General features: G+C 40.9%; 1 protein-coding gene across 1 annotated transcript in view; it reads left to right on the top strand.

Annotated features, from left to right (window-relative positions):
• The window catches only part of LOC144781696 (cytochrome P450 2C11-like), a 255785-nt gene that overhangs the window by 126787 nt on the left and 115424 nt on the right, over positions 1–13574 (top strand). Inside the window, exon 4 of the mRNA XM_078660673.1 lies at positions 2231–2391. Coding sequence (XP_078516799.1) covers positions 2231–2391 — 161 coding nt within the window. The remainder of the gene's footprint in view (positions 1–2230; positions 2392–13574) is intronic.

Raw genomic sequence — 13574 nt, forward strand, 5'->3', positions numbered from 1 at the left:
CTGAGACTCCCAGACTGAGGAGTCGATGCAGTAGAATTCTATGGTTCAGTGTATCGAAAGCAACACTGGTGTTGGTGTTGGTGGCTCCCGCGCTGCAGTAGCCGTGAGTACTCTAAAGCGCGTCTGGGCCCAAAAAGTGCAGCATTTGGCCCCCCTGTTGCTGCAGAATTATGGGGCTTGAAGTCCCCCCTTGCTGGTGGTGTCACGGGTGTTGGGGCCCGGAAATAGCAGCATTTGGCACCTCATGGTACTGCAGAATTATGGGGCTTGAAGTCCCCCCTTGCTGGTGGCGCAACAGGTGTTGGTGTCAGCGGCTCCCATGCTACAGGAGCCGCAAGTGCTTTTAAGCGCCTCCGGGCACAAAAAGTGCAACGTTTGGCGCCTCCTGGTGCTGCAGAATTATGGGGCTTGAAGTCCCTACTTGCTGGTGGCGTCACAGATTTTGATGCTGGGGGCTCCCGCACTGCAGGAGGCGCAAGTGCCTTTAAGTGCCTCCAGGTACGAAAAATGTAGCGTGCAGAATTATGGGGCTTGAAGTCCCCTCTTGCTGGTGGCGTCACAGGCGTTGGTGTTGGGGGTACAATATATATTGATCAAAGGCACCAATTTGACTAACAAGTCTAGAAATTCTATAAATTGACATGCCAAAACATGGAGGTCATTGTGAGAATTGCAGCAACCATATTGTTGGAGTTTTAAGAAAGTGGTAGGCTTTGGAATGGTTTGAGGGGTGAACAGGTGTGTGGGTGTGTTACTGAATAGGAGATCATCTGATGGGCACCGCAGCGCTTCCTTTCTGTTTGGGCGCCTCCTTTCTGTTTCAGTGCAGGGACGCCTCTGTTTGAGGTAGCTGTCGCACTTTATAAGCTGTCCGTATTATTATTATTTGGGGAGTGGAGATGAAGGCATTGATGTTGATTTTTCATCCTGCTGTCTTTTAAATCGAGGTTAACTAACAAGAAAGATGGTCAGGGACAGTTTTGCAGTCCAATACATTACAAGGTAATGGTTTTTCAATGTATTATTTACAATGTTGACGGTCTTAGTACCAGAAAGAAACATTAAAAGCACACCGAGAAGAGCTCATTATGAATTGCCTGAAACAGTATTTCGGGGTAAAATGGATCTGGCTATTACTGAGGTGCCTATTGTTTTAGCACCCAGCATTACAGCAGATGGCAAATAGAATCAGACAAGGGCTGTGATTTGACCACAAATCTGGACCTGCATGTACTTTTTGGACCCGATAAAACTGTCTTAATTGTCCCCTATCCTCCCCATTTTAGGTTGAATAACAACTTGAAATAGCTGGATTAGTGTCTGGAATTGGCCATTTCGACGCTGATATCCTCTACCTAAATCTGGGTTCTTCATTATAAAGGCCTTATGTGTTTTGTGAAGACCTAAGTAAAATACCAGAAATACGGGATGGTCATGAAATTGAACCCAAAGAAGCACACATTACGTACTTGTTGATTCATAAGTTTGACTTTAATATGTTTCTCTGCTTCAGGAACTACGAGTGTTAAACAATTATTTATTTAATATTTCAAGGATTTTGGTTTTATTTTCCATGATTTTCTGTTAAATTTGAGGCTCTCCATATGGAAATCTGTTAAATCAGACCTATAATGTCTTGTTATGGAGTAATTTCTAAAAAGAAGTTTGTTTCTCAACAGGACAATTTAATACATTTGACGTGCAGGGAATTTTCTCTTCAGCGTCAGGTTCATTGAATATTTCTTCTGGGGGTTGAGCATGCCTCCCATGGTGGTCCCAGACAGGAAATAAATAGGGCGGGTCTTCTGAGTCTTGGACCCTACTTCTGAGTTGTGGACTAGTCGTTGGGTCATATGTCTCAACAGAAGAGCCAGCTGAGGTTAAACCATCAGAAACCTACTAGTTTCCCTAACTCTAAATGTTGCTGGTAACAGTGGGATTATGGAGCAGGGACTCCACTAATTTTTATGCAGAGTTCCCACACCACCAGGTTCTGGAAAAAAATCTTAGGTTTATGCATGCCTGAGACAAATCCCTCTTCAGATCCCTGAGCACACTCATTACACCTTTGTTTGCAATGGAAGTGCAACCTTTGGAATTAGTAACAAGCCAATGTAAGAGAGAACGTCACACTGCATTTTCTTACATTGTGAGCCGATGAAAGCAGAGACAATTTCAACTAGCTTGTAGTCTTACACCATCTCGTTCTCTTTATTTTTTCCATGTACAGAGTTGGCTTTTGACCCCACGTTTTTCTTCAGCAGAGCTGTGTCCAATGTCATCTGCTCAGTGGTTTTTGGTAACCGGTTTGACTATGAAGACCAGAAGTTTCTATCTCTGCTCCAGAAATTTAATGAGAATTTCCGCTTTCTGAGCTCCTTCTGGGGGCAGGTAAGTTTATTGAAAAGATGGTGGTTGTCTGCAATTGCATGGTTTAGAGTAGACTCTGACAAATGAATATTTACCATAAACTAGAGTAAGGGTAATCCACAAACTAGAGTCCAGATTATATACCACTTTTAACCAGGATATTTGTGAAATTCACGAAACTCCATTTGTGATTTTGTTAGAAATATTTTAAGTTAATGATTGACAGTGGGCACTGTGGTTTTTGTAATTAGCTTATTTTTACATAGTATTAGTGAGAGAAGAGACGTACACTACAATTGAAAGAGAAGCCATGATCCTGAGCAGACACAATTTATGATGAAACCATAACCAGTCTCTAAGAGTGCTGATGAGAGGAGCATCAAATGCTAAATAGCTGAGTTAATCAGAAAGGTTGGTGGTCATGTCACAGACAGCAAGTGTTGGGGATGAAGGCAAGTATAGCAGAGGAGAAAACACTTTTGGGTGAAGGAGTGATACACGGGGAGAATGTACCACTATAGCTTATGGGAAGACAATGACACAGATATGAGAAGATCCCTTGAATAAATCAATTTGCCAACCAGAAAGGGCTGTATTTGAAGAATTAGATGGGGCACCTCAGCTTTAAAGGGTTACGTGCCCAGAGCTATAACTAATCCATGGAATAATTGGGCTTTTAATAGAGAGTGAATATAGTGGCATGTTTTCTAATAATTATGAAGTATGTCTTCAAACCCTTAAATTACATGGCCCTTGTAGTAACATCGATAAAGCAAAAGTTCAATTAAATAAGTAGGTCTTTATTAGACGTATAATAAGTATTAACAGAAGGAAGATCAGGTAAAGCAAGAACGACCAACAGCATTCTAATCACCTCGTATATGCCTAACACATAGAATACAGAGTGTTCGTGGATTTCTACATTCTACAGATATAATTAAATAAGTACTAGACTTACCAAAAGCCATATACTACACATCCTGCCCTTTGAAAAAAATAATAATAATAATAAATAAATAAAACTCAATAACAAATACATTCATTGTACCTTTCAGGTCATTTAACAATCCTTCCAAAAGAAGTTTGAACGTTAGATCAAGGTCTAGCAATGACAGGTACATCACGAGAAGTATCTCTAGAATTGTTGACAGGATCAGAGGGAACAGGAGATGGCTCAAGAGAATTGTCATAACACCAAAATAGAGATAATGAACAATGATGAGAAGGGGAAGCTAAGTCATTAGGTGCAGAGTGAACCAAAGCTAAACAGCTCATGTGCCAAGTCTCACCATTGTCCAAAACAACAGTGTTATGGTGAATTTTCGAAATTTTCCTAGGTTGGGAAACCTTTAGGTACTTTCCTAGCATTTTTAACACAGACCCATTGACCAACTTGCAAATCCGCTGGTCGGGTACCATGTTTGGCATCATAATGGATTCTGTTCTTTGCCTGAGAATGGGTCAACGAGATTACAAAAAAACATTCCATTCCGCTTCATCCATCCAGGATTGGTTTTGGAGAAAGGAACTCTACAAGAGAAAACAGACTTTTGCCCAAAGAGGGATGTGGCGTAACTCTGTAAGACCAAAACATCTTTTTTAACTCATCTTCCCAAGAGAGTTTAGAATTCCTGCATATCTGTAAGGTATCTTTAATAATTCTGTTTAACCTCTCCAAAATACCATTGCTGGAAGGATGATACAAGGGAGTGAAATTTTGCTTAATTCCATTGGCAGAAAGAAAGTTCAACATTTCTTTAGACTTGAATTGTACCCCACTATCAGTAAGTACTAAAGCAGGGAATCCTTCTTGCAAGAAAATAGATTCTAAAAAATTGATAACAGTTTTCGTGTCAATTTTAACAACAATACTGAGCTCAAACCTCCGGGACAATAGGTCAACAAGGACAAGAATAAACTTGATTGTACCATCTATCCAGGTGATAGGACTCATAATAGCCAATGCAATTTCTTCCCATGGTAAATTTGGGGAATTAACTACACCTAAAGGTGGATTAAAAGTTTTTTTTGACTTATCTGAAGTTTCACAACTAATACATGATCTAACAATTTTTTCTACACAACTGTCAACACTAGGCCACCAGTAGAAATCTCTGACCTTGGACTTTGTACAAGAAATACCAGGATGACCCTCATGTCACAAATGGATGATACGCTCCCTCAATGATGGAGGAGGAATTACTTTATCACCTCTTAACACAAAATGGTCAGAGACGGTAAGTTCGTCCCTGACTTCCTAAAAAGGTTTAAGACTGTCAATAAGATCTTTTTTGTTAGAGATGTTCCAACCATTAACAACTTTAGATTTAACTTCAGTTAAAAGAGAGTCTTGAATTTCCGCTTCTAACCATTTATCTTGGGAAATACAGTTTCCACAATTCTCATTAAAAAGAATATTGGCAACCGAAAAATCGTTCCAAGAACCGGAGTCGATTTTGGTAACAGGTAATGAAAGTCTGCTTAAGCAGTCTGCAATAAAAATTTTGGCTCCAGGAACGTTTTGAATGTCAAATAAATAATCTTCAAGACGCATGGAGAGTCTAGAAATTCTTGAAGTAGCTATGTAAAGACCATTGATAGTGAGCAATTTAGTAAGTGGTTTATGGTCACTTCTGACACTGAATCTCTTACCCCACAAATTTTTTCTACAGTGTTCTAAACTCCCCACCACTGCTAAGGTCTCTCTTTCAATCACAAAATATTTCTCTTCTGTAGGTGTAAAAGATCTTGATGCAAATGCAATAACAACCTCTTTTTTGGATTCAGAAATTTGGGTTGAAACAGCACCAAGACCGTTGGAACTTGCATCAGTAGTTACAAATGTGGGAGCATGCGGATCAAAACCATGGAGATTAGGAGCACCACAGATAGTCTTTTTGATTAAGAGGAAGGCTTGTTGGCATTCATCTGACCATAAAAAGTGTAAAAACTCAGCCAAACCCAGAAATGATCGCAATTCATCCTTGGATTTGTGAGCAGGAGCAACTAATATTGCTCTAATAAGTGTGGTTTTTGGTCTAATACCACGTTCACTAATTTCAATCCATTGTGCTTTGCACGTGTGGGTTCGTATACCATCCTCGTCACCAAAACGATGTAGTAACATCGATGAAGCAAAAGTTCAATTAAATAAGTAGGTCTTTATTAGACGTATAATAAGTATTAACAGAAGGAAGATCAGGTAAAGCAAGAATGACCAACAACATTCTAATCACCTCATATATGGCTAACACATAGAATACAGAGTGTTTGAGGAATTCCAAATTCTACAGATATAATTAAATAAGTACTAGACTTACCAAAAGCCACATACTACAGCCCTCCCACCACAAATTCTGAACAATTTCTTGATGTTTGGTACAGTTTGCAGTTATTTCCTTGCAACTTTGTTTCTACAAATGATATCCAGGCTAAATGAATTGGGTTAATTATACATGAACGCAGGGGATGCAATTTACCTCGAGAGCCCTGAGAATATAGGCAAAGTTTGGCAGAAATGTAATTTTTCTTCAAAAGAAATCCTAAAAAGTGTGTTTTTTTCTAAAAATGTCACCCACTATAGGAGTACGTACTTCTCAGATTTTAAAACAGACAGAGAAGAAACAATTTTCCCCACCATCTTTGTCGTTTTTTTAATGGTTTTTAAAATGTTCTATTTGTCTATTTCTTACAACTTACAGTTTTTTTGGAAACCATGTAGGAACACCATGGGGCCGATTCTAATCCTGGAAAATCGCTGTACAAATCGTGGTATGGAGCGTTTTCCCCATACAACTCGTACTTGTAAGGAGGCCCCTACAACCTAGGTAGTACGATCTGTACAAATAGACGCACTCCATACAAATTGTAAAAAAGACCATACAACTCGTATATGCAAGCGATTCCGATTCGGATTGCTCTGTACAAGACGTTCCCATGTATTCCCGGCAGCAGTTTACAACCCGGCAAGTACGATTCGTACAAACGGCACTCCATACAGCTCTTTTTTTACAAGATCCAAAAAGTGCCGGAAAAACCTTGAACGCCCCGAAAACAGTACGAGACAGACCCCCTCATGTACGCGTCGTACGCCTCATGAATACAGGGGTACGGTGCGTATGTACGGTGCGTACGGATGGCATGGAAAGTGGGGTACGGTGCGTACATACGCGATGAAGGGGTACTGGTCGTGTACGCACCGTACAAGCACCGTACCCCAAAATCGCGTACGTACGCACTGTACCCCAAAATCGTGTACGTACGCACTGTACCCCAAAATCACGTATGTACGCACCGTACCCCAAAATCGCGTATGTACGCAACGTACCCCAAAATCGCATACGTACGCACCATACCCCAAAATCACGTATGTACGCACCGTACCCCAAAATCGCGTATGTACGCACCGTACCCCAAAATCGCATACGTACGCACCGTACCCCAAAACGCGATTTTGGGGTACGGTGCGTACATACGCGATTTTTGGGGTACGGTGCGTACATACGCGATTTTGGGGTACGGTGCGTACATATGCGATTTTGGGGTACGGTGCATACGTACGCGATTTTGGGGTACGGTGCGTACATACGCGATTTTGGGGTACGGTGCTTGTACGGTGCGTTCGCGACCAGTACCCCAAAATCGCGTATGCATGCACCGTACCCCAAAAATCGCATACGTACTTTGCGTACATGCGCGATGTTGGGGTATGCACCATACACACGCCTCGCATGTGGGGGGACCCCTGTATGCCTCATACCCCTATACGACCCGTACCCCGGTATGAGTCGTACCCCCAGAACGAGTCATACCAGGGTACGAGGCGTATAGGGGTTCGCTTCGTTCCCCGGTACGAGTCATTCCCCGTATACAGTCCATTTTCCATACAAATCGTATGCTGACAACCCGGTACGAATCGTACTTGACGGGTTGGACAGCCTTTTTACAAATTGTATGGTCTTTTTTACAAGTCCGTGTCGTACAGCTTTTCCCGATCCGATTTGTAAGGATCAGGCCGATCTGTATGTATTTTTCCCATACGAATCGTACTACACGGGTTGGAAGGGTCTTTTACAATTTGTATGGAGAAAAATACAAATCCTATTTGTATGGAAAATAAAAATCCAGGATCAGAATCGGCCCCTTAGTGTACCAAAAACGTGGAACGTTTCTGAAAACATGACAAAATTCCAAATTCAGCCTAAGGACATCTGTGCAGATCATTCAAGTTCTTCTCTAAGGTATTGATCAATGAAATACAAATATAGTGATTCAAAGGCTAAAAAGATAATCATTTGACAGATGTTTCCACCGAAGAGTGATGCATAAAGAATATATAGGGTTGCCCCTGCAATACATTTTGGTCACAGACATATATAGTGTTCGTACTTTGTTCAAACATCAGTCCTACGCAGAGCCAATAATCAAGAGGTAGTTCACTGTGAGAAATTCGGTTGCTGGTTGAGAGGCATAAAACCCTATTCAAGCAACAGCCACAATTATTGTCACGGTGAACCAAATTAACCTGTGCTTAAACATCTAGTAGCTTGGCACAAAATAAGTTAGGCTTACCTTAGAGGCAATGTGTAAAGTATTTATGTAGCACTTAAACAGCAATAAAGGGAAAACACAACATATGAAAAATCCCACACCAATTAAAAAAAATTAGAGTACAATTTAACAAACTATTTGACAGCTTTAAAGTTTAAAATCGAAAATAGTGCCTAAAAGATCAAACTGTGGACATTTAATATCAGGAGGCCAGGGCTTGTACGGATCTGTGAGCAGGTAGGCCCTAGTCTCCTCTTGGTGTACAGAACATTTTTAGGCAGAAGATATTCTAAGACCAAAGTTTTTAATTTGGGCCATCTGGGCACCTTTAGCATCACGGTCCAAAGGGTCCAGGACTGTAGGCACACCACTTGGAGGGTCAGGACTCACTCAGGCTGGGTCCAGGTGCAGGTTCAACATGTTTGGAATATAATATAACAACAAGGACCTGCTCTAATTCTGGACCACTATTTTCAAAAACCCACAAATGAAGTACAGAGCGGCTGTACTCATGAAATAGCTTCAAAATGCTACTTGAAATCGGGTTTTGCTTTCCAATTTTAAGAAAAGTGTGTCTAACACCCCCACTTGAAGCCCCTTCTGCAAGTGGCCATTGGGAAAAATGTGTAAAGGTCTGAAGTACCTCACGTAAGCACCACCAAAGGAGCTGCTGGTAGGTACTCACCAGTATGCTCACGTGATTATCATCATCAGTATCTTTCAAGACCAAAATAAAATGTGTGAACAAAAATGTGAAACAAGGAAAACCTAGTGATGTGTGGAAGAACGCACCACACACGTTAATCATGCGCTATCCCACTATGAACCCATAGTGAAAAGTAAAAACTGTCAACTTTAATCCATCCTGTGGACCCACTCCAATTAAAAAAACAGACAATGTTGCAAACCACTTCAGTTTAGGGAAGGTCACAATGTTTGGAGCCTTCTCTGTCCCTAAGGCTCTGATCAGGAGGCCATCTAACTAGACCTAAATTCACTCTGGAGGTCTTGGGATCAAGAAGGAAAACATGTCTCAGACACCACGGTCATCCTCTGAGGGCAGAGGACAGGCTTCAGACAGCAGGGAAGTCATCTTGGTGTAGCAGGGTACTCCTTTGAAGTAATAAAGAAGGCCAGAGGCAGCAGGGCAGTCCTCGGAAAGTCCTTTTGCAGCTACAAATGTGAACTGAAGAGTGGGTCTGAGGGTTCTCTTTTTATACCTGGTGCCAGTGGAAGAAGCTATTTGAGATTTCCCCCCATAGAGGTGTATGGAATGTTCTGCCTCCCTTCCCTGGTCTGTCAGCAGGCACAATGGGCTAGTGTGAAGTTCTTTGTGTGTGAGCTGAGGAAGTGTAAGTGGGGATCTAAACATGTCCACCCCTATCCTGCTTGGATAGCCCATCCTAACAACACCCATCCCTCTGTTGTGTGGCTGTCTGGAATAAACAAAGATCAACTGCTGACTGCACCTATTCATGTTACCCAGGAAATAGGCTGCAGGCACTAAATAGTTAGGACAAGAAAATGCCAACTTTAAATTTCTAAAAGTGGCATTTTCAGAATCGTGACTTAAAATCCGGCTTTACCATGAAAGATTTTAAATTTCAATTCGTTAGACACCATACGTGACATTTTTACCTGCTGCCTAACAACATTTACTTCTTATTAAATGTAACAAGGGAACCCAATGTTATCCTATGGGAGAGGTAGGCCTCATAGTAGTGAGAAACGAATTTGTGAGTTTTTCACTACAGGGACATGTAAAAGTATATGTCCAACTTGTCACATATAATACACCCTGCTCTATGGGCTATTTAGGGCCTACCTTAGGAGTGAATTATATGTAGTAAAAAGGGATTTTTAGTCCTAGCAAAGGTTTATGTTACCAAGTCAAATTGGCAATTTAACACTGCATACAGGCTGCATCAGCAGGCCTTAGACATGCTTTAAGGGGCTACTAGATTGGTTGGGGGGGAACCAATGCTGCAGGCCCGCGAGTAGCAATTAATTTGTGAACCCTTGGTACATGATATGCCACTTTACCAGGACTTATAAGTAAACTGAATATGCCAATCAAGTGTAAGCCAATTTTACAATGTTTTAGGGAGTGAACACAAGCACCTTAATGCTGTTTAGCAATAGCAAACTCCACAGAATCCTAGGGTCACCGAAAACAAAGTCAGCAACACAGGATGAGAGATGGCAAAAGGTCAGGAAAGACCACCCTAAAGCTGACAGCTCTAACACTCACACAGATTTTTCAATGCATGCTAACCATGCTTTATTTGATAATACAATTGAATAGAAATTAGGATGAAGGAGTGCAATGCATGGTTAAATTACCCAAGAATATGAGTGTAAAGGTAGTGTTTATCTTTACCCCTTCAAATTATGATTACCTGTAAAACAAGATGTTTCTGAAAGAGTTTGAACGAAAAGTGGTTTCTGTGAGCACTCAAGAACAATAGGAAGCTAGAAATATCGGGTCATCTAGTATAGATAATAGCAAACGTCACATGACCCACTTATCTCTTGAAAAAATTTGTATCCCATATATTTCGGTGGGGCTATCATCTGAGACAGGGAAAGCAAACAACACAACTACGTATTGTGTGTCTAGAGTCCTGTGCAGGTCAAACAACCCCAGAGATTTCAGAAAACCTTTGTTGGGTACAAAAGTCAAATTTCCTCAAATTTGTGTTGTGGATAGCTTTTGCATTTTTTGGGGCAACAGCTGAGGTGGGCCTCTCCCTTGGGACAGGGCTTGTTTAAAAATGGGATCATGGAAAGTGTGTTAGCGTTCCTTTAAAAATGAATTGTTTTTGGTAATGTAGTGCAATATTTGGTCTCGTGGTGTCCATCTGCCATAATGGGAAATCATGTAACCTCATTTTTGAAAACTAGTGATCTGTAGGATTTCAGTGTAGCTTATGTTGATACCACCTGGTTTTGTTACCGTGAATGCCCTGCAAATGGCAAACTATTGACAACTCCAGTTAATTCACAATTCTCTGACTATGACTGCAGTATTTGGGCTAGGGGTGTACAAAATTCAGGTATTTCACTTTTGTATAATTTTGGTAAATGTTCTTCAAAATTACACATAATTAAATGTGTGATAACATGAAATGCATATCTGCCATTTTGCGTCATATTGTAGAGCAAAATGTGTCCCAGTGTAATTTTTTGGCACAAGGATGTATTTAACAAAAAGCAGTGCAAACAGCAGCCACTCACATTCAGTTGTTTGTGGGTGTTTCTGGTGAATTTTTATCATAAATGGCATGTTTCACACTAACTTTTACCGCAAATGGTGCATAATAACATGAAATAGCATAATTGTGGGCATTTCCTGTAACAAGTGTAATGCAACATTCCCTAAATTACTCAAATTTTGCTGGCTTAATTAAAATTTTGCCCAGGCCTAATTTTGACCATTGGTCGGTCTTGTCCCCAGGGTTCCTTACCAGCCACAGTAATTTCTGAAAAGTAGAGACCATGGGGCTCCAAGGCTGAATGGCTTGCATGAATGACACTAGTCGTTGTTACACAAAGTTCCCTGTAAGCATCAAGCCTGCACTGTAGTCACTTCCTGCACACATGACTTATTGCAGAGATCGTTGCACACATTAATAGGCACATTTCTTAAATGATGTTAAACATGAACATTGTTGGCCTTTCCTTTAATGACATGAATGGAAACTTTATTCTTACCGAGCATGATCTATTGTTGTCACAGATATGTGGCCACAACAAGGACTAGGGTCAGACTTTCATTGTATTCCTTTCTTTTATATCCAAGTCTCATAAGAAACATTACCTGATGTGTCCTAGGATATCGTCTTTACTAACTCAGATTCAGTTTCATTCCAGTCTCTTGGATCTATTAGGGATCGAAGGGGTATAGCACAAGCCACTTTCATCCTAGGTTGGTTCCTAATGACCCTTGGGAGAAAGCTAAATTAATCTAAGAAGAGAATGAAGGGTGCAACAGTCTCTGTCCTCATGGTTCAGCTCGTTCTCACTGTTCCACCTGAGAAAATCCAATTTCCATTTCCCAAATTCTTCTTCACTTGCCTGACAAGCAATGTCATCTTAAGGATTTACGGGGCCCCTTGGCAAGAAATATTTTTGCCTCCAATGTTTGAAACACATTTGAATTGTATTACCCATTGTGTTTTTTGCTAATTTAAGTTAAGGGTTGTGATCCATAAATACATTAATATTAGCAGAAGATAAAGTGCTGGATAGTGTATATCATCGGGTCACTTGCTCATAAAGTGACAAGTTCTTTAATAGTAATTTGTGACCCTGAAAACACAAGCAAATCTAGGGTAACATCATCAACTTTAAATTTATTTATGAACAACTGCATTTACTTTCACAAACATTCAACACATCTATGTCATCTGAATTCCCACATACACACATCCCTCTTTTGCGGGAAACCAGATCAGGCCGTCTAGCCTTCTCCTACATCGCTCCTAAAGAGTGGAATGACCTGATGCTACACATAAGAGCCTCTTCCTCACTTCTTGAATTCCGCAAGAAGCTGAAGACCTGGCTTTTCGAGTAGGCACGATAGGCCCTAGGTTTGATTAGACTCATACCTGCTCAGGACCAACATACCCTCCCAGGTGATAGTACATTCTGCAAATCTACCTAACATAACATATAACAAAACATAAAAGTGTACTCAATATCTTCTTCATGTAGATTTACAGGCACATTATTGTTTCTAGAAAAAACAATGTATCAACTTTGCAGTGTAATAACATCTTCACAATCATTATCATTCATAATGTTAACACTAATTTTACTGCCTGCACACACATCCACATATTCCAATCTGACCACTGAATTTGCCCTCTACCCTCCAAAGAAGGATTTTCTTGAAATTGATGAGGTGAAAGTTCCATAGCAGATTCCCCAGTGAGTCCAGTGGCTTTCACCATGTTAACTGCCAACTTGAGAGCAGGAGTTTTTGTTACCTCGAGGCTTCTGTAGTACTTTCTTATGGTGGCAACCAGGCGCGCAACGCCCATTGGGCTCAAAGGACTTCAGCCCCCTCGACGTGTGTGTCAGCCTGGGCTGAGACAGCTTCCCGGGCACACGCACAGACAATTTTTGAGCTTATCGCAGCCGCAGCCGAGTACTTAACAAGTCTTTAAAAGACCATTTATGTGTTAACGAGGCTTTGTTGTTTTTTCACCCGTCATCTCCACTTTGCCTATTGCTGGAAGAATTAGTGTCCCCCAAATAGATGTTAGTAGCCCCACCCCACCCAAATTTGGCTCTAGTTGTGTCTCTGATGGCAACTGCCTACAAGTTGGACGCATATCAATATTTCTGTGAAGTTTTTAAATGTACATGCGGAGGCTAAAATGCAGAGTACGACACCATAGGAATCTGTGATCCCATGTGGTTGTTGGTCTTGTATATAGAAATTGTGTCTGTGCAACATTATGCTGGGTTGCTTGTCGGATTACTTTTGTCTCAGTGTGCGACCAATCATTAAGTTCCTTGTCACCAGAACGTATTTTGTCTCTAAGCAAATGTTCCCATTTTCATTGACTTTCTAATCCAAGATATGTATAAGGAAAACATTACTTCTTTCTGGCCCAAAGAGTAGATCATTAAGTATTTCTTAAAAG

Source organism: Lissotriton helveticus, chromosome 9, assembly GCF_964261635.1.
Source record: "Lissotriton helveticus chromosome 9, aLisHel1.1, whole genome shotgun sequence".
Taxonomy (NCBI): domain Eukaryota; kingdom Metazoa; phylum Chordata; class Amphibia; order Caudata; family Salamandridae; genus Lissotriton; species Lissotriton helveticus.